Source organism: Alligator mississippiensis, chromosome 6, assembly GCF_030867095.1.
Source record: "Alligator mississippiensis isolate rAllMis1 chromosome 6, rAllMis1, whole genome shotgun sequence".
NCBI classification, from domain to species: Eukaryota; Metazoa; Chordata; order Crocodylia; family Alligatoridae; genus Alligator; species Alligator mississippiensis.
In genome coordinates, this window is record NC_081829.1 from 24392306 (window position 1) to 24411079 (window position 18774).

Consider the following 18774-nt stretch of genomic DNA (forward strand, 5'->3'; position numbering starts at 1 on the left):
CTGCTGGGCCTGGACTAGCTCTGCCCCCTCCTTAGGGCTTCTGTCAGACCCAGGCAGCAATCACTCAACAATCACTCAACAATCAACAATCAGCAATTCCTCAGCAGTCAGCTTGTTCCTGCCTAGTTGATCCCCAACCCTTACTGCCCAGCCTGTGTCAGAAAGTAAGCGCTGTAATATAGAAATTACTTTTTGAAATTGGATGCCACTCAAGTCACAAAATTTATGGGGGGGTGCGTCTAGTCCAGTGAGAGGAGTCTCAGTCCAAAAAGCTTGTGAACCACTGCAATAAGATTGGCCATATCCTCAGCCCAAGTATAGTATACTCGTGTATCTCCACTCACTCTAACAGACTTGCAGGATTATATCAGCTGAGGCTCTGACATATTAACTCTGCTGGATTCAGTGGGATGACTCTGGATTTCCCCTGATATAAATGACTGTAGACTCTAGCCTGGACCACCTCAGTTAATGTATCCCCAGCAGTCTGGGCACATGTGGCCAGATCCTCAGTTAGGATAAATGGTCATTGCCCCATTGGATTGGACCCTGGCTTTTTAATACAAGGTTATGAGTGTCAAAACATGCAGGACTGTGTATCTGCAGCAGAAACTTTTAAACTCTTTAGTGTCTGGATCACATGTTTAGCTGATGTAAATTAGCATTGTTTCTTTCAAGTCTCTGGAGCTAGCTGAGAATTTGTCCTCTTCTCTTGAATGCATTGCATTAGAAAGCTTATCCAAGTTTTGCCCAACTGTGCAGCTGGTCCAATAAAAGATATCACCCACAAGAATCCCGGCCCCTCACATTTTTCCCAGACCATCACAGCTACATCACTCCCACTTCTCCCCACTTGGTATTTACAAAGCACTTGGGATCTGTGTGCTGTATTTGCCTAACTGCAACAGGTTCTGCCAAAGGAAAGGGGAGGTTGGCATAGTTCCTTCAACTAATTCAGGTGTGATTAGAACCTATGATCATCTCTGCTGTGACTCATCCAGTCTGGGTTCAATCCTAGGATGATGACTCTGCACACTGTCTTTCTACAAAGGTGAAGCAATCAAGGATCTCCAATTGAAGGGCGCTCTAGGGCAGGGGTTGTCAACCCCTGGGGAGGGGCGAGGGCAGTGGCTCCCCTCTGCAGGCTGCACAAGCGCTGCTTGGCTGACTGGACACAATGGGGGAGAGCTCGCATGCAGGGGCTGCTACTACCATCCACCACTTTGCACCGCCACCACCACATGCGAGTTCCCCGCTGCTCTGCATCTGGTCACCACCACCTCCACCCCACACAAGACTCCATGTCCAGGCACCACCAGCCCCCACCCCACTCTGCCATAAGTGTACCTATAAAAAGGTTGAAAACCCCTGCTCTATGGCCTTGGAAACTGCTATTGCAAAGGCCACAGACAGGTGTAGTAAATGCATCAAGTGACCTCAGACACTGCTTTTCTGGCCTGTGTGTGAGGTGTTGAGTGCATTCTGAGAGGCTCTGAGATCCCCTAACAATGCACATGCATACAAAAGACACACTGAATCTTGGATCAGCTCATCATCTTGTAACTCTTGTACAGGGTGTCGCATACTAGAGGGCATATGAGCAAAGGCTGCACATGGATGCAAGCAAAGTAAGATTCTAGATATAGTTCTCTGAACTGAGCAGTGCAAAGTGTTAAGACTACTGTGACAGCTCTTGCTTTCAGGATTAAATGTGTGGTTGGAAGGTGGGTGTGCCCTGAAGACAGTGATACTGATAAGGTGATCTAGCCCACTGAGGAGGCAGCATGATATAGAGCAGGGGCGGGCAATTATTTCGGACAGAGGGCTGCTTAGTGAGTTTTGGCAAGCCATCAAGGGCCGCATGGGTAGCCCTGCCCCTTGACAGGTGCCCCACCCCCTGGTCACCATCTTGGGACCATAAGTCCTGCCCCCTAACCCCTGACCTTTGCCACCAGAAGTCCCTCCCCTTGCCCCCCAGAATTACTCCTTTCAGCAAGGGGTTTTGCCATCTCTGAACCAGAAAAATACCAAATTATAGTCTAAAAATCAAACATGTTCTACATCATTCATTAATTTTATTTCAAAAAATATTTTTGTCCTGATTTACATGTGTCTATGCAGTATACATAGAAATGATAGTATAATAGCTTAAAATGAAGTCCTACTCTTGTGTATTGTGGGAGGATGTAGGTGGGAGGGTTGGTATAGGGGCGTGTGGGGGTGTGGGTGGGGATGGGTTTTATGGTGGGATGTGAGTGTGTGGGGGAAGGGGAGGGTTGTGGCTTGCATGGAGGGAGAGAATTTGCCCACAGCCTGCCCCCTCCCACCTCCATGATAGGCAGAGCCCCTGCCAGTGCAACCATGGGTTCTGTGCTCCTGCCACTCCTGGCCCTGGGCACAGACTCTGTGCACCCACTCACTGCTGCTTGCCCCCCCTCTGCCACTGCTGCCCTTCTCCTGCCACTTCCCCATCCCCACCAGCCCCTGCCTGCTCTGACACCACATCCCAGCTGCTTCTGCAGTCCCAGGGCTGCATCTGGGAACCACGTGATGCTGGAGCATGGTAAGCAGGTGAGGGGAGCAGGGAAATGGCTGTGGCAGGCAGGGGGATGGGGCAGTGAGCGGGCACACAGAGCACAGCAACAGCCAGTCAGGAGCACAAGGCCTGCACTGGTGCGCCAGGGCCAGCGTCAGTGGGGCCCAGAGTGGAGCAGCAGGAGTGTGGGGGCCAGGCTGCCAGGGGCTCTATGGAGCCGTGCTGGCTCCCTCCTCTCCGTACTTGAGCAGCACAGCCTGGCTCCATAGAGCTCCTGGCAGCCCGCACCCCACACTCCTGCTGCCCCACTTTGGGCCCCGCTGGTGCTGTGCTGGCCCCAGTGCACCAGTGCAGGCCCCATGCTCCAGCCCAGCTTTTGCTGTGCTCTGCGCACCCACTTGCTGCCCCTTCCCCACACCTGCCCCAGCCATTTTCCAGCTCCCCCCTACCACTGGCATCACATGGTTCCTGGCTGCAGTGCCAGGACCACAGGAGCCAGCTCAACTGGGCCTGAGGACTGGGGTCATCATGCATGGTCCTCCCCTGCCTCCCTCCCTCCCGCTCCTTCTTATTTGTATTTCCCTTGGTGTAGGGAGGCAAGAGCAAACCCAGGCCAGATTGGAGGGGGGGAGGGCAGGGCAGGACTTGCTGCTGCAGCTGTTTAGTTCTGCTGCCGGCTCCCCTTGGGTCCTACAGTCCCTGGTTCTTATCATCTTTGACAGGAAGGCAGGGGGAGATAAATATTAATTTTCTATGTTTTTTAGGGCCCCTATAAGCTGGATAGAATGGCCTGGCATGCCAGATCCAGCCCATGGGCTGTATTTTGTTTGCCCCGATATAGTGGATAGGGCATTGGAATTTAGGAGTCCTGGTTTCTAAGCCTGGGTTTGCCACCTTGCTTTGTGATATTGTACAAGTTGCTTGCCTGCTCTGCTTCCTCTTCCATGCATTGTCTGTCCAGTGACTCTAAACAGCTTAGGCCAGGATGGTTTATCACTGTGCTTGTACAACACACTGTACAATAGGCTTCCAATTTGGTTTGGGACCTAATATAATAATAACTGTAGTCTCACTCCCACTCTTATTAATTCAAGCTTGCATCCCAAAGAACGTGCTGTGCAATATTTATGCCAACAGCCCTGAAATGCTATAGTACATGGCATATTATAGGCTTGGAATAGTTGATCGGTGATGTCATACGTTGAGTGGGAAACATTTTTCAGTGGAAGTTGACAACTCTGGTAGTACATCTGAATAACAGGAAAAAGAGGGCTCATTCTGTATGTTTCTAATCTACCCCACCCAGTGTTTTGCATTGCTCTCCAGGAACAGTCACGATCACTGATAACCTGCGGCTTCCTCTGAGCAACACGCACATACTATGGAAGCTGAATAGCGTAGATTGCAATAACCTCTGAGTTTTTCCCATCAATGCAAAATTATACCTATATCTATTGACAAATATTCCAGGGGACTCAATTGACCTGATGAATTAGGAATCAGAACTATGTAAGTAATGGAAATTTTGATGAGGTGGTTACACAAAAATGTTTAAAGAAAGAAAGAAAGAAAGAAAGAAAGAAAGAAAGAAAGAAAATCCACAGAGAGACATTTCAGTTTGGTTTGGCCTGATATGGAAAATATTAGTTTCAAGTTGACCCCAAATTTTTCATTTGATACACACACAAAAAAGAGATGTTGATTTGCATCTTTGAGTGTTGGGTTATTTCAGTGGTGTTAATAGAGGTAGGCAACCAGGGCACCAGCCCCAGGCATTGATTTACAAGGGGGCAAGAACAACAGCTGCTGCCCCCTGGGACACAGAACCTGTTTGCTTTGGCTCTGGATTATTATGTCTTCTTTTTCCCCCTGCCCCTCTTTTATTTTTTGTCAGTTTCAAAATGAAAATCATTTACAACTAGAAAGTCAAAATGGTGTATTTAAAAATGCTGAACTGACTCACTTTGGCACATTCTACTTTTTTTACTTGTCTTGGTCAAAATTATTCACTGACTTTGCCCCAGGTGCATAATTTATTTTGTTCTCCTTAAAAAATAAATCATTTTTCATCCAATGATATTATTCATTAAGAAAAATAATCACTCAGCTCTGTTGATAGTGATAACATTAGTTTGAGTTTCTGAGGCAAATCCAACCTTGGTCACAACTTGTTCTCCATCTGATGGGTGCCAGGTGGATCATTGCTTAGTGGACAGGTTATGGCTTGCCTTGGCCATCCTGGAGAAAGCTAAGCAGCAGCTGGACCATATTGATTGAATTGCTACCCAGTCCCTTTGAGGCTGTTCTGCCATTGTAGGGTTGCCGATATGAGAAAGTTTGGTGTGTTGCTACCCTTGGTGCACTTCTCCTTTGTCTTCATGAAGATGTAGGACTGTTCTTACACCAGCATGACATCAAACAAATCCTCACTAGCTTGGGAATTGCCCTGACAGTGGAAAAATTGGCTTTACCAAGCTATCTAAATCAGCCGGTGCATCCAGTAATACCCCCACAGTACTGACCTTTCAAATCAGGGAACTGCATTAAAGAGACACTTGAGACTAGCTATAGTTATAGTTTGAGCAACTGCTGTTTTTGTCACATTGCAATATATAGCTGCTCCCTCAACATCACCTACACTTCCTACAGTATAAATCACATCTGTATTTGCACATCTAAATAAAAGCATTAGCTTCAGGGCATTGACTTAGAGCTCTAACGTTCAGCTGGGAAGGATATTAAAGAGAAGGAAAAATGAATCCCTGACACAAAGCTTCATTTCCTCTGCTACTTTTTATTTCTTTTATCGTTTACTCTTTTTTTGCTTAGTTAAATAATCAATGTTGGGAGATCATGGCTGTATCTCACAGAGGATTCAAAATAATTCCCCCAGGCAGATAACATGGCTCTCAGACAAAGTTACCACCTGTCCTAGTTTTTGCAAACACCTCTGTGTAGGATGGAAACAATACTGACCTCTCAACTCTTCAGAGCTTCCTGCACCCAGCTGGCCTGTATCAGCTCCCTTTTGCTGCATCCACCCCAATAACAGTTCCTTTAGAAGCTATTTCTCAATACATTTTTGTGCTCATGCCTCATGAGAGAAGGCTCTTAATTCTGAGGAAGAAGGAGCTGCTTAGTCTTGCTGCAAGGCAGATGTGCTCTCTGGGAACATTGTTATCATCTACAAAGCCCACCTCTACACTTCTTCAGTGTTCGGATCATCCAAAAAATAAGGAAGATTCAGTGATAAGCTGAGAGGCCAGTAAACAGAAAATCTTTAGGAAGGTTCATAATAATGGGTGTTCACCATGCATGTGTACAGTGCCTGGCCTGGTAATGCAGACTGTATCACCAAAGTACTGCTCCAGCTAAACTTCACGACAGAGTTGCTCAGTGCACTTATCACATCCTTAATAAGCAAAGTCTTTTGAGCTGTTTTCTCATTAGAAGACAGGTACACAAACCTGAATCTCTTAAGATAGTGATTCTTAAGCAAGGTACCACAGTTGTAGGGTGCCATACTGTTAGCTCTGTTAGGTGTGTAAACACTCAAAAACAGAGAACTAAAATGTGAATCATAGTATTAAAACATTCTGACCTGGTATGGTCTTTCTGAGTTCATTGCAGCAGAATTACTCTACTTTTTTCTATAGTCAAAAACATTAATTAAAATTAAGAGTTGGCATTTCCCAAGGATTGCCTTGAGTTTAAGGAGGAGTATCTTGAGTCCAAAAAGGTTGAGAACCACTGCTGTAATTCTACAGTTCCTCAGATATGATCAACAATTTAAGATGCTTCAGTGTTCATGGTGACCAGTGTGAGCTACCTTAACAAAGCCTGATTTTCAGGGGATGGGGTGCTCTGAACTTTCTGCCAATCATGTCCCTGTAAAGTGCCTTTAAAGTGAGCTACCAAAACCCAAGGACACAGAAACCGCTAATCACATCCAAAAATCTTGGCCCAAGTACTTACAGCCAGATTTCTTTAAAGGTATTTAGGCACCTAATTCCCACTGAAATCTGTGGGTTAGACACCTAAGTGCCTTTAATCTGGACTTTACTGCTTTCAACCCTGCAACCGTTTTCCTTTGCTTTCTCTTCAAAAGAATTAAATGTCAGGGACTGATCTTACATTATTCTCATAGACAGGTTAGAGAAGGAGACTGGCAGCCTGATCTATCTGTGGAAAAGAATTCTCCATTATGCAGCTTTCAACAGGGTTGGTGTATTTGTGTGATTATTATTGGACAAGGCTGTGCATCTCCTCCCCTTTGATCGCTCTCTGCTTTGGTCTCTCTTTCTTTCAAGAATTATTTTTTTTATTATATTTTCTCATCACTGGGTCTTGAAAGGAAAGGCCCAAGGTAGCGAGTCAGCAATCTGTCAGTACATTACTGTTCAAGCTTCAAATAAAGCACTGAAGCAAGCTCTTGCCAACATCCCATTTGAGAACCATTGCACAAAGGAATTTGTTATTCTCCTGTCAGTGACTAGAACAATTTTATAGCTGTACATAAGGTTCAGCAGGTTGCATATTATACCCAGTGACAGGGAAACAAACAAATGCATGAAATAGGCCAAGCTACCAAGGAAGACCAAACCCTGTGCTTATATACAGCACCTTCCATCTGCCAGTCTGAAAGTACTGGGGTTGCTTTGCTCATGTGTGCTATTGCTTAGTTGAAATAGGATCTTCATCTTGTAGCACAGCAGAGTTTCTTCCATTCATGCTTTAGAAGCTCGTATGTTGTGTTATGTTCACTTATTTCCAAAAAGCCTAGTGGGCCATTGGTCTAGTGTGGTTAAGGCACTCTCATTTCTGTAGCCAAAGGCATCAAGGGAGGGATGCATCACATTCACCTGCCTTTGACTTCCCAGGCTAAATTAACAATTATGGGTTTGGAGCTGGATTGACTGGAAGCAGCCTTTTAAGTCAAGGCCCAGATGCATGCTCCCATCTGCTCTGTGTATTTACTATACCAAGGAGCAAGCCCTGAATCCAACACACAGGCCAGGATTCTCAGGAGATGTACACAAGGGAAAGAGAAGAGGCAGGTTTCTCCCAAAGGAGCCCTGTTTTGCCCAGTGACTGCCCTACCACTCCCTGTTTCAGGTCTTTCTGGCCCTAGCAATGTACCATGTTGTGATCATAGTTTTAAGTCTATAACCTCCTCCTCATACTACCACAGATGGAACAATACCAAGAGATGGGCTACCTTGACCCACCATCACTTACAAAACCTGTTCATAATTAATAGAAGCACAGTAACTTTAGCCTTTGGTCTAAGGCTTTACAAGACAACATCTTTGGGTGCTAGAATCTAGTCTAGCCTCACTAACTCAGCAGAGATGTGTTGATTTTTATCAGGTGAGGATCTTGCCCCAATATCTCTAAATTGCTCAAAAATGTAATTTCATGTAAATACATTTCAGATCCTTTAACAAATTTATCACAGACTGTAATACATTAGAGTGAGGTTTTCATAAGCACTCAAAACTGGTCTCATTCTACTTTCACTGGGCACGTTTACATGTGCATATTAATGTGACACAATAAACTCTGGCACAGTTTGCGTTGGAGTTTATTGCTCCTGGGTGAAACATTTGCACGTGTGCCCAGGACTGCAGCATGCTGAGCCAGGGCAGAGCATCCCCAGCTGGCAGGGAACCTGGGAGGCTCAACATGTTGTAAAAGGGATGGCTGGGGCACAAGGGTGCTTCAGTGCACGACTTGCCAGCAGGCAGCCCCTGCACTGAAGCATACTCATGCCCCAACCAGTCCCAACAGCATCTATACGTGTGTTGCAACAGAGTAAATAACTCCGCTGTAGGATAGTACTTGTATCTGGCATATCCGTCAGTACTAACCTATAGCAGAGTTAATTAGTTTACTGCAGCCTAATTGTTCCACATGTAGACTGGTGACACTTTACTGTGAAGCTAATTAGGCAACTTTGCAGTAAGCCTCTCGTGTAAACACACCCACTGAGATTTAGACAAATCTTTTCACAAACCTAGCTGCAGCATTCCAACATGCACATCCATTTCCTTACCTCACTTAATCGACAGCACTCATCCATGTACTCATTCAGACTGTCACTCGTGGGATATTTCTTAAGTTGATTTCCATGAATTTGAAGATCCTGCATGCTGCCAAAGGTCTCTTTGTAATGGCTAGTGGTGGTCTTTTGCTCTTCCATGGGAGGCACAGTTGGAGGAGTGTCATGAATGGGGAGGTCTGTCTCATTGCTGGGTTCCTCTTCTAAAGACTGCCCTTTGCTTTGGCCAAAAAGTTGATCAGGACTTTCTCCCTTCTGACAATTGCTGAAATCTTCCAAGGAAGATGCAGGAATCTGCACAGAGTCTATCACCTGGCTGTAGTGCTCCACTTGCTTTTTGCTCTCTGGAGCATGCTGGTTAGCTTCTTCAGGGTCTTGACATGTTCTCATTATAATGTGGTCAATTTCTGGAGAGGAAGAGGCACTGAGCACTCCAGAGTCACAAGAGGAGTCTCTGCTGTGAAGCACAAAACTCTTTTCAGAGCCCTTTGGTGTGGATGGAGAATTAGCCCCACTTGGCAACTCAACCCCGGAGTCCTCAGATTCAAATTTGGAGAATCTGTGAAGCCGGCACTGGGTCTCCAAGGTGCTGAGATCAGACAGGGTAGCTGTGTAATCTGGATTTGCTAGAGTGTCTGTAACATCAAGGTTTCCCTGGATGTTGACCTGGGGAAGCCTGGATTCTTCTGCACAATCTGGAGCTGCAGCAGACTCCAGATCCTGACTCCCTTCATTGCTTAGCATCTTCATGTGAGTTAGCACGACTTTGTCCTCAGAGGGAGGGCTTTTCTTGCCTGCTAAAGCAAAAGCACACTGACAGTCACAAGGGCAACATAGTTTATTCCATGCAGTCATATGCAGCTCTCCTCCTGAAAGGAATGAAATATGGACAGCTAAATTCATGGCTTATGCAAGCATTAAGCAAACACTGATGGGGTGGGGGAAGGGAAGGGGATGCGTACATGCATGAATGAGTAAAATAGACTTTTCCTAGCACATTATATCTATAGAAAAAATGTTACGTGACACAAATACAGGCTACTATCAGTAGTGCAATGGTTGCTACCAACAACACAGTATTGGTAGGGCAGTACAGTTTTTTGTACAGATGACTTATAAACTTGTGCTTCAACAGCAGAATTATGCTTTATAGACACCCAGTCCTTCAGAAAGAGTCCTAAATGTAGGTTGAGTACCTGAGGGTTGAATTTCCACGTGGCACAGATATGAAACAACACATGTAATCAGCTGACCCCTTTAGTGATTGCACATGTACAGATGATGAAGAGCTAAGATAATAATCAAATTAAGTTGAGAATTCTGTCCCACCCCGTCTCTCCCCACTCCTATTGATTTATTTCTTGCCTTCCCCTCTCTCTAACAGCAGAAATTGGAGTAACAACATTTGAATCTTCAAGGCATCTGTATAAATTCTAGGTTGTAATAAGCAAATTTACAGGCTGTTTGGTTAATGGCTGAATATCCTCTGCATCAGATGCAGATGTTAAAATGCAGGAAATGACTAAAAAAAAAAATCAGCCAGGAACTACAGTTGTCTCCAATTCCTTTTGGGTGGACATGAAATGAAATGTTTACACAGGGTAACTGGCATTAAAAAGATAGTGGGCAGATGACAGCATACCCCTATAACTAAAATAACTTCACCAAGTCCAGTGGAGAATTACCCCTGAAAAAATAAGAAGTAAAATTCTATTGGGGTAAGTTTAAATTGCATCTGCCTGTGTCCATCACTCGGTAGCTGTTTGCTGAAGACAAACAGGTAACCTGCTCCTATGTTGCCTAACAATGAAGCATAATCATAACAACCTGCTATGAGTGCTACCCTGCTTATCTGCCCGTTCCTTATCCCAGTGTAGTTTGCATTGGTATACAATATAAGTTACTGCATAATTACACTCATCCGTGTTTCCATGGATGGAGAATCTGTACTTTTACAGAGAATGTTAGATGCAGCAACATCTTAACAATAAGATTGACTTGACCTTGGAATTGCCTCTCAGAGAAATACTGAAAACCACATCACATGAGTCATTGAAATATAGACTGGGCCAATATAAAAAATGTGTTGTAAGGAGCAATCTTGTGCTATTTTAGTTTCTTTTACATGAGTAGGAATTAAACATATTTAACAGAGTACAAAGGCACTTAACTTACTGGTACGTGCTTTTATATCATTTCTAAGTACTATACTGGGGCATGATTGGATATGTAAATCATAGTGTGTGCATAGGGCAGTTTTCCAGTGTAAATCCTTGGAGGATTCCCTGGAGGCTCTTGACATGAATAGGAAGAGTGATCCTGGAGCCAGTGGGTATAGGTCAGTCTTACTTACAGATTCTCAGGCTCTGGAGAGTAAAGTGTAATATCTTTTGGTGGATATAGTCCTGGGATATGAAAAATTAGTGGGGTACACATGCTGTTTTGCATGAATAATACTTCCACAGTAGTGCCGTGCACCATTCCTGTTAGGATTAGGAAATGTCATGCCCAGCCATAGATCCAGGCTCTGATACCTGTACTTGCACTGAGCATGATTGCAGCTTACATACAGTCCTACTGAATTTCCTAAACAGTACAATCATGGCCCTTGGTAAATGGCCCTCTGGCAACTGCAAATAACCCTGGTTTTCCACTTGAATTCAATACTAACCATATTCTTATGGTGTGAACAATACCTCTGATTACCAGTCAACATATCCAGAGCCTGATTCTACTCTGTCTTTACTCCAGATTTACACTGTGACAAGAAAAAAGAACATCAAGCCATGGAGTATCTTGTATAGAGGTCACTAAAACTCTCTTTGGAGAAAGATGTAGCAGGGGGACTCCTACCTCTGCTACTAGGACTGACTGAGTGCAGTGCCACAGGAAGGCTAGCTGCAAAATGGTAAGCCAGGGGCCCAGTGAACAAGTGGAAAAGGGTATGAAGTCCAGACAGAGCCCTGCCAGTGTACAAGACCATATGGACTACATGGGCAAAAGCTGAGACTGGGTCAGGGGCCCAGTAAATTCCCTGCTAGGACCTGGTGTGAGCTGAAACTGAGAGGGCAAATAGGCCCAGTGGGCTGACACTCAGATGGGACTGGGAGCCCCGGGGAAGTTTGAGGAAGATCACTGAGGCATAAGCATGGCAATGGGGCAACTGAAGGCCATGATTACTACCCTTAAGGTGATTAGGGGCAGGGGAAGATGAATAGGGCCAATAAGGTCATGGCTGATGCTGGCAGCACACAGGTGGTGCCAGTTAGACTTGGAGAACTAGCTAGAGGGTCCAGGATCTGTGACACTGAGGCAGGGCTGGCAGGCCCAGAGCCAAGGAGGGTGAGGCCATGCTGGGGGCCTGGAGCCAAGAAAAAGAACAAAAGAGTAATGCCTTGGTCAGGCAGGAACTGAGACCAGAATGTCACCACCCAGAGATCAGCAAGGCGAAGCAAGGCGCCCAAAGCTTATTCTGGTCTCTGAGGACAGTCTTCCATATTTCTCAATTAGACATCACAGTATGGCAGGCAAGCAAAAGGCGATGGCCTGAAAGACCAGCAGGCCAGGACAGTGTCCAAGTTGCTATTAGAGTGTGCCATGGCCATCCTCCACAAGCAGATCCTGTCACAAGGGTCTATCTTTTTGGTTCTGTAGTTGTACAGCACCTAGCACCATGGAGTCCTGGGCTGTCACCGGAGTTTCTAAGCACAGTGGCAATATAACTGGTAAACAGTGACAGTAATTGCAAATGTGGCAGGAACAAAAACTGAGGTGCTCGTCATATGTGCTATATCCTAGAATTGACTCACTTTGTGCTTTAGGAACTTCACTCTGTTGTCTCGGGGCTGTTCCCCAGCTGAGATGAATAGCCTTTGCTTTCGTGGAGCTATGCTGATGTGGCAGCTTGCCAGCAGCAGCACGGCTCAGAAAGGCTCCGAGCGACTGGTGGGACATTCCCACCAATCAGGAGATGGCAGGGGAAAGACTTGCCCCGCCCCTACCCGGGGCAAGAGCCAGACCTGAGACAGGACTGATCCCCCCCTCTCTTTTGATTGGTCCGTTTTCAATCTGGGGGCAGAGCCCCAGAAGAGAATAAAAAGGCAGCGTGCCCGGCACACAGGCAGTTGCGTCGAGGGATGAAGAAGAAGATAAAGAAGAACTGGCAGAGGTGGCCAGTGGGGTGGAGCTGTTGCCCCAGAAGAGCCTGAAGTCTCCTTGTTGGGTAGGGAGAGGTGAGGCGGCCAAGTCCCCCAGCCCCGCCGTGAGGGATCGTGGTGAGCAGTGCACAGAGGGTCCGAGAGGGACTGAGATCCTGAGAGCTGCATGAGGCACCTTGGGTCTCCAACCCCTGGCATGAGGCCAGGCAGTCAGTGCACAGCTGGTGCATGGAGGGTTTGGGAGTAGACTGAGATCCAGGAGCCACTTGAGGCAGCTCAGGTCTCTAATCCCTGGCACAAGGCCGGGAACACGATGCACAGGCAGTGCACAGAAGGTCTGGGAGTGGACTGAGACCCCGGCGCTGCACAAGGCGGCTCGGATCTCCAACCTCTGGCACAAGGCTGGACATGCAGCATAGAAGGGCCATCGGTGCACAGGACCAGGACAGTGCACAGGGCCTAGAGAGGGCTCAGGCCAGAGACAGCCAGGAGCAGCTGGGGACTTCCTTGCTGAGGGAGGAAATGCCTCACCCAGGGAAACCAATGCAGCTTCATCAAGCTGGGAGAGTTGTGGGTTGTCCTAGGAAGGGGGATTCCCACAGGGTAGGAGGGATTCCCCACCCCCACATGTTGGGGCTAGTGGCTGGAGGGAAAGCCCTAAAGGGAAAGGGCTCCTGGGGGTCTTGAGGGTTCCCCTTTGTGGGCTATTCAGGCTGGGTAGCAGGGAGCCTGAAGGGCCCTGGGGATCTTTCCCCTCTCATTATTTTTGGGGCATGCCACTGCCCCAGGAAAAGGGCTGCTTTTTTGTTCCTTTTAGAGATCTAACTTTTCATCTGATGTTTCTGCACCTCATATTTTGTGAACCCCGCACCTTATGCTTTGTAGATAAGTATTTCACTAAAGTATAAAAGTGCATGATGTTTACGGAGACCCTTTGTTTCCCAGATCCCTCACCTGCACCCAGAGTATATGCATTGACGTGTGTGTGTGTGTGTGTGTGTGTGTGTACATACACACACACATATATATATATATATTGCACATAATTCCCAGGTCCTTTGTATATATGTTCTATTTTAACTCTTTTTCTATGTATATTAATAAATTTGTACATGGTTAAGTTATTGAGTGTCTTGATCTGGCTCTATAGGAGAAGGAGGGAAACTGCATGCAGCCAGCAGTTTCACCCCACAGCACACTGCTAACATTCCCTTCAATTAGAGAGGGGAATACATAATTGGGCACTACCCGGGCTACACTGATATACCACCCACAGATCTGGGCCCTGGTTTCTTTTGTGTCTGCCAAACTAACATTTTGCAACCCCATGTTCCAGGTTATGCTTGGGATGGATTCAAACCAAGCCTCTGGATCCAACCCACTATGAACCTTATAAAAGCTGAAGTCTAGATTTACCTCTGAATTTTGCAGCTTGGGATCAAACTCAAGGTTTTTATGACCCCTTCATCCATTGACTGGTTGATAGGAGCACTTCAGAAGAGCTGCAATACCCCAGAAAGCACATATATGTACATTACATGATATCTGGCCTCCTGTTTCATTTCCTTCCATTCCCATGCTCTCTCTCTTCCTTTCTACACACCAAAAACTACTTCACGCAGTAGCTCCTGGTGATGTAATGATTCCTAGCTAGAAAGGGAAGAAACCAAAAGCTGGAAATAGAATAAAGAGAAGAATAAATAGAATAAATAAAATAAATGTGTGGACCATTTTCAGAATGGCCCAGAGACCTCCCCTATTCCAGGCCTGTCTCAGGAATATTTCTGCTATCTTTCATCCTCCCTCTGGCTTTCTTCCCTCCTTGCAGCATTTCCCACTAATAGTCTCTAGGTCAGGAGTGAGCAAAATACCCACCAGGCATTTTCATCTGGCCTGCAGCACCACCCAACAAATTGTGCCCCACCCAACCCTTCTGCCTGCAAGGGTGGGAGCAAGGTGCCTACACCCACCCCTAACATATCCTATCATGCCTCACTCCCACCCTCATGGGTGGAAGGGCAGGTCCTGCTAGCACCGGGTAGGGCTGCTGCTGCAGGCTTCCCCAGCATCCCACTCCTTCTGGGTATCAGGTAGGGAAGCTGTGAGCAAGGGCAGGGCTGCAGCTGGGTGGGAGCACAGAGCGTGGGGCTGGGGCTGGGGCTGGCTGCAGCATGGAGCCCTTGCCCAGGGGGACAGCAGCAGCACGAAGCTCGGGTGGGCAGGGTGTGGGTGTGAGGGGTACAGGAACCCCTCCCACACTCCCCCCATGGCACACAGCCCTGGCAGGCAGTAGGGGGCGGCAGTGGCATGGAGGGTGAGGGGGGTGCTCTGCTTGGCGCTGGTGCCTGGCTCCGGCCAGCGCTTCAGGGAGCACAGCACCCACCGAGCGGTTTATTTCCCCAGTGCTCCCCGCACTCGCAGGGCACAGCAGGGAAGCCCCAGGCACAAGTGGGCTGGGGTGGGGAAAGCAGCAGCTCCAGCTTCTGGGGCTTGCCTCCTGTGCCCCGTGAGTGCGGGCAGTGCCAGGGAAACAAAGCTGGGGGTTGTGCTCCTTGCTCCAATGTGCAGCGCTGACCAGAGCCAAGCACCAGTGCCCCCACCTGCTGCTGCAACATGGGGGGAGTGTGTGGGGGATCCCCACACCCCTCCCCCCTCCCGCAGTGTTGCATGGATTGACTGCAGGACAGTGTGTTCCAGAGCCACACACCCACACCCCACAAACACCACACAACCCCCCAACATATCCTATGCCCCCCACACACAGCCACACCCTCTCACAAACTCCCGCCCACACATACACCTCTATACAGTACAAAAACACAAATCATGACAAAAATATTTTTTGTAATAAAACTAAAATGTTATAGTAGGTGGTTGACTTTTAGTGTATGATTTGTTTTTTTCTGGTTCTAAGATGGCAACACCCCCCCTCCCCCCCCCCCCCCACACACACACACACACACACAAAAGGAGTATTTCCAGGGGGCAAGGGAAGGGACTTCTGGTGGCAAATGTCAGGGGTTAGGGGTGGGACTTCCGATCCCAAGATGATGGCCAGGGGCGGAGCACCTCTCAAGGGGTGGGGCTACCAATGAGGCCCTGAACAGCTCACCAAACCTCATTAAGCAGCCCTCTGCTGGAAATAATTGCCCACCCCTGCTCTGGGTCTTGGTAAGGTCAAGCTGGAGTCTGAAAAAACATCCCTCTGCTTTAGTCATGCAAGTCGCATTTGCTCTAAAGGATCCATCAGGATTCCTTTCTGCTGCTCCTCCTCAAACTACATAATATCTAAAATTTATGTATAGTAGTGGCTTTTGTTACTGGGAATTCAGTATGGCACTGGGAATTTAATAGGGAATCAAATTGCATTGAATTTCATCCTCTTCGAATATCCACTGCTTGACCAATTAAACCAACACTTATTGAAAGGAAGGGGAGCTTTGTTTTCTGCTTATATGTATGTGTGCATGTGTGTGTGCGTGTGCGTGTAAATCTCTGCCTGGGAACTCTCTGTTTCTCTCGCCACTGATATGCAGAGAGCTCTAGGGTAGGCTTGAGGCAATGGTTAGCCTCAAGGCTACCCTACAGATCTGGGACAAGAGTAATGATAATAGGCTGTGGAAACTCCAGGAGAAATGTATTCACAGAGCTCCTCAAGTTGGACTATGGGTAACATTCTTGTGATGAGTGCCAGAGGAATTTAGGTAACCATAAAGGGTCATGATCTCAGCTTTACATTTCACCCACCAAAAGCCACCTCCAGTAACAGACTACTCATAACACCATTCCAGGGAAAGTTTGATTCAGTTCTGACTCAGTAGCATGAAGGCCACCTGCTCAGCCACAAACTCCTCTTCCCTGAACCAGTGACAATGCACCATAACCACATGGAAAAGAAAAGGGTACAGGGCCTTTCTGATGGCATTACTCCAGTGAATAGCACTTTAAGCCCAAACAAATAGGAAGTGAGAGTTGGGGGCAGGGGAAATAATATTCAGTACTGGGTTTTGTTTTTAAAAACAAATAAATGCCCGCATCATCTATTCCACAGGAAGAAAGAATCTATTCCACAGGAATCACAATGTAGAGTGAGTAACATTCTTTTTTCATAGGAATCTGTACTGAATTTGGCTGTTAATCATAACCTGTATTTGCTTTGCTTGGGATTTTCTTTATGTCCCTTATTTCTTGCTTAACCAGTTTCCCCTGGCCCACACTCAAACATTTCTTTGCCTGAAATTAATCAGTGCCATATTAAAATGATGCCTCCCTGCTTTCAAAAGGAGCTGTCAGATTCACTAATTCATACTTTAAATGACCACAAAGGCCCTGCTAGTACACCAGGAAGTTTGATGGTAGTTGAAAGAAATGAAAAAGCATTGAACATGAAACTTCTGACCGTTTAGGTACCTTGGGGTTGTGATCAACAGCATCTGAGCATCTCAAAGTCCACAATACATTCAACCCCCAACTCCCTCTGAAATAGGAAAACACTATTATTTACATTTTACATAAGCAGAACTAGGACACAGGGACACCACGTTTTTCATAGTAGTTAGGCACCCAACTCTCATTAATTTCAATGGTATGCTCCCATGGCCTGTCCCGTACCAAGAACTGAGCACAGATTTTCTGGGTCTTGGGAATGCCTTACCCACAAGACCAGCCTTTTCTCATCTGTAGGGGAACAATTTCTTTTTCTTTCTATAATAAACACTTTTGGAATCCAAGCCATTGGTTTTCTAAGAAGCAAATCAGTTTTGCAAGAAATATGAAGAGGACCACACAGAAATCCTAGTTTTTTACTTTTTCAAGTGTTTAGCCAATTAACAGACATATGGTTCAATTACTGTTTGAACACTAAGAGGGGTCTAGGTCTTCAGCTGGTATAAATTAATAATTCCTTTGAAGTCAATGGAACTGTGTCAGTTAGCAGCTGAAGATTTGGTCTGCTAAATTTCTATGCAACAATGTCTTTTCATCTCAAAAGACTCCAAAACAAAGTGAAGAAGATGGAAGCATTGCTTACTTGTTACAGAAGCAAAAGCCCCTTGTGAAGAGAATGAGGTATCAATGCTGCATGAAGCTTTTGTAAACAGGGAAATGAATGACTTCTTCAGTAAGGTGTACAAAGGAGATTAAGGTTGGTGGAACAATTACTCATGTTGGTGTTTTGCCACTGGGCTTGAGTCTACTATTTCCGGTGAGCACTCCCAATAGATCTCCTTTTTGCATCAGCTGAAAGATGTCAACCAGTACTAATGATGAGACCCCAAACAAGAAGAGCCCACTTCAAGGCTGAAGGACTATATTCTAATTTCTTGGTTCCAGTCCTATATTCTTTGGTGACTGAAGCCTGCATTAGTCAGACTTTTAAAAAAATCATACACAATACAGAGTATAAGATTGCATGACACTTACGGAGACCCTTTGTTTTAGTTAAGTTATTGAGTGTCTTGATCTGGCTTTATAGAGGAAGGAGGGAAACTACGTGCAGCCAGCAGTTTCACCCCACAGAACACCTACCCTGCTAACATTCCCTTCAATTGGAGAGGGGAGTACATAACTGGGTACTACCCAGGCTACACTGATATACCACAACATAAACTTTAAGTCAGCCAGCCAGCCAGAAATTTCTAGCAGCAGGCTGGGGTATTGTTTCACCACCTGCTAGAGAAAATCCGATCTACTATGGGAACTGTATGTACAGTGTAACCGCATTATAACAGACTCCCATGGGATTGAGGAAAAAAGTTGTTAAAGGATGGTGTTTGCTATTGTAGCTTCAGTCACTATGTCATAATAAAAAATTGTTTCTTGTTGGAACAGAATTCCTTAGTTCTAATGCTCTCTCTGCTACTGTTGACCTCATGCAAGTCATCCACCCCTATGCATCTGTAAAATAAAAAGGGATAACAGCACATACTTACTTACCTAATACAGAAAGAGGCAAGGAGGGTTACAGTAGTTAGTTAATATTTGAAGGTGCTAAGTGGTGACATGGTAATGGGCTCTTGAAC

At 46.2% G+C, this 18774-nt stretch overlaps 1 protein-coding gene across 3 annotated transcripts in view; it reads right to left on the reverse strand.

Moving 5' to 3' along the window:
- LOC102558739 (uncharacterized) overlaps positions 1-18774 on the reverse strand; it is a 60621-nt gene that overhangs the window by 29834 nt on the left and 12013 nt on the right. Inside the window, exon 2 of one of the 3 annotated variants that reach the window (XM_059729704.1) lies at positions 8592-9466. In XM_059729704.1, the coding sequence (XP_059585687.1) occupies positions 8592-9466 (875 nt within the window). The remainder of the gene's footprint in view (positions 1-8591; positions 9467-18774) is intronic. The other 2 variants (XM_006275583.4, XM_014601471.3) reach the window with 2 other exon arrangements.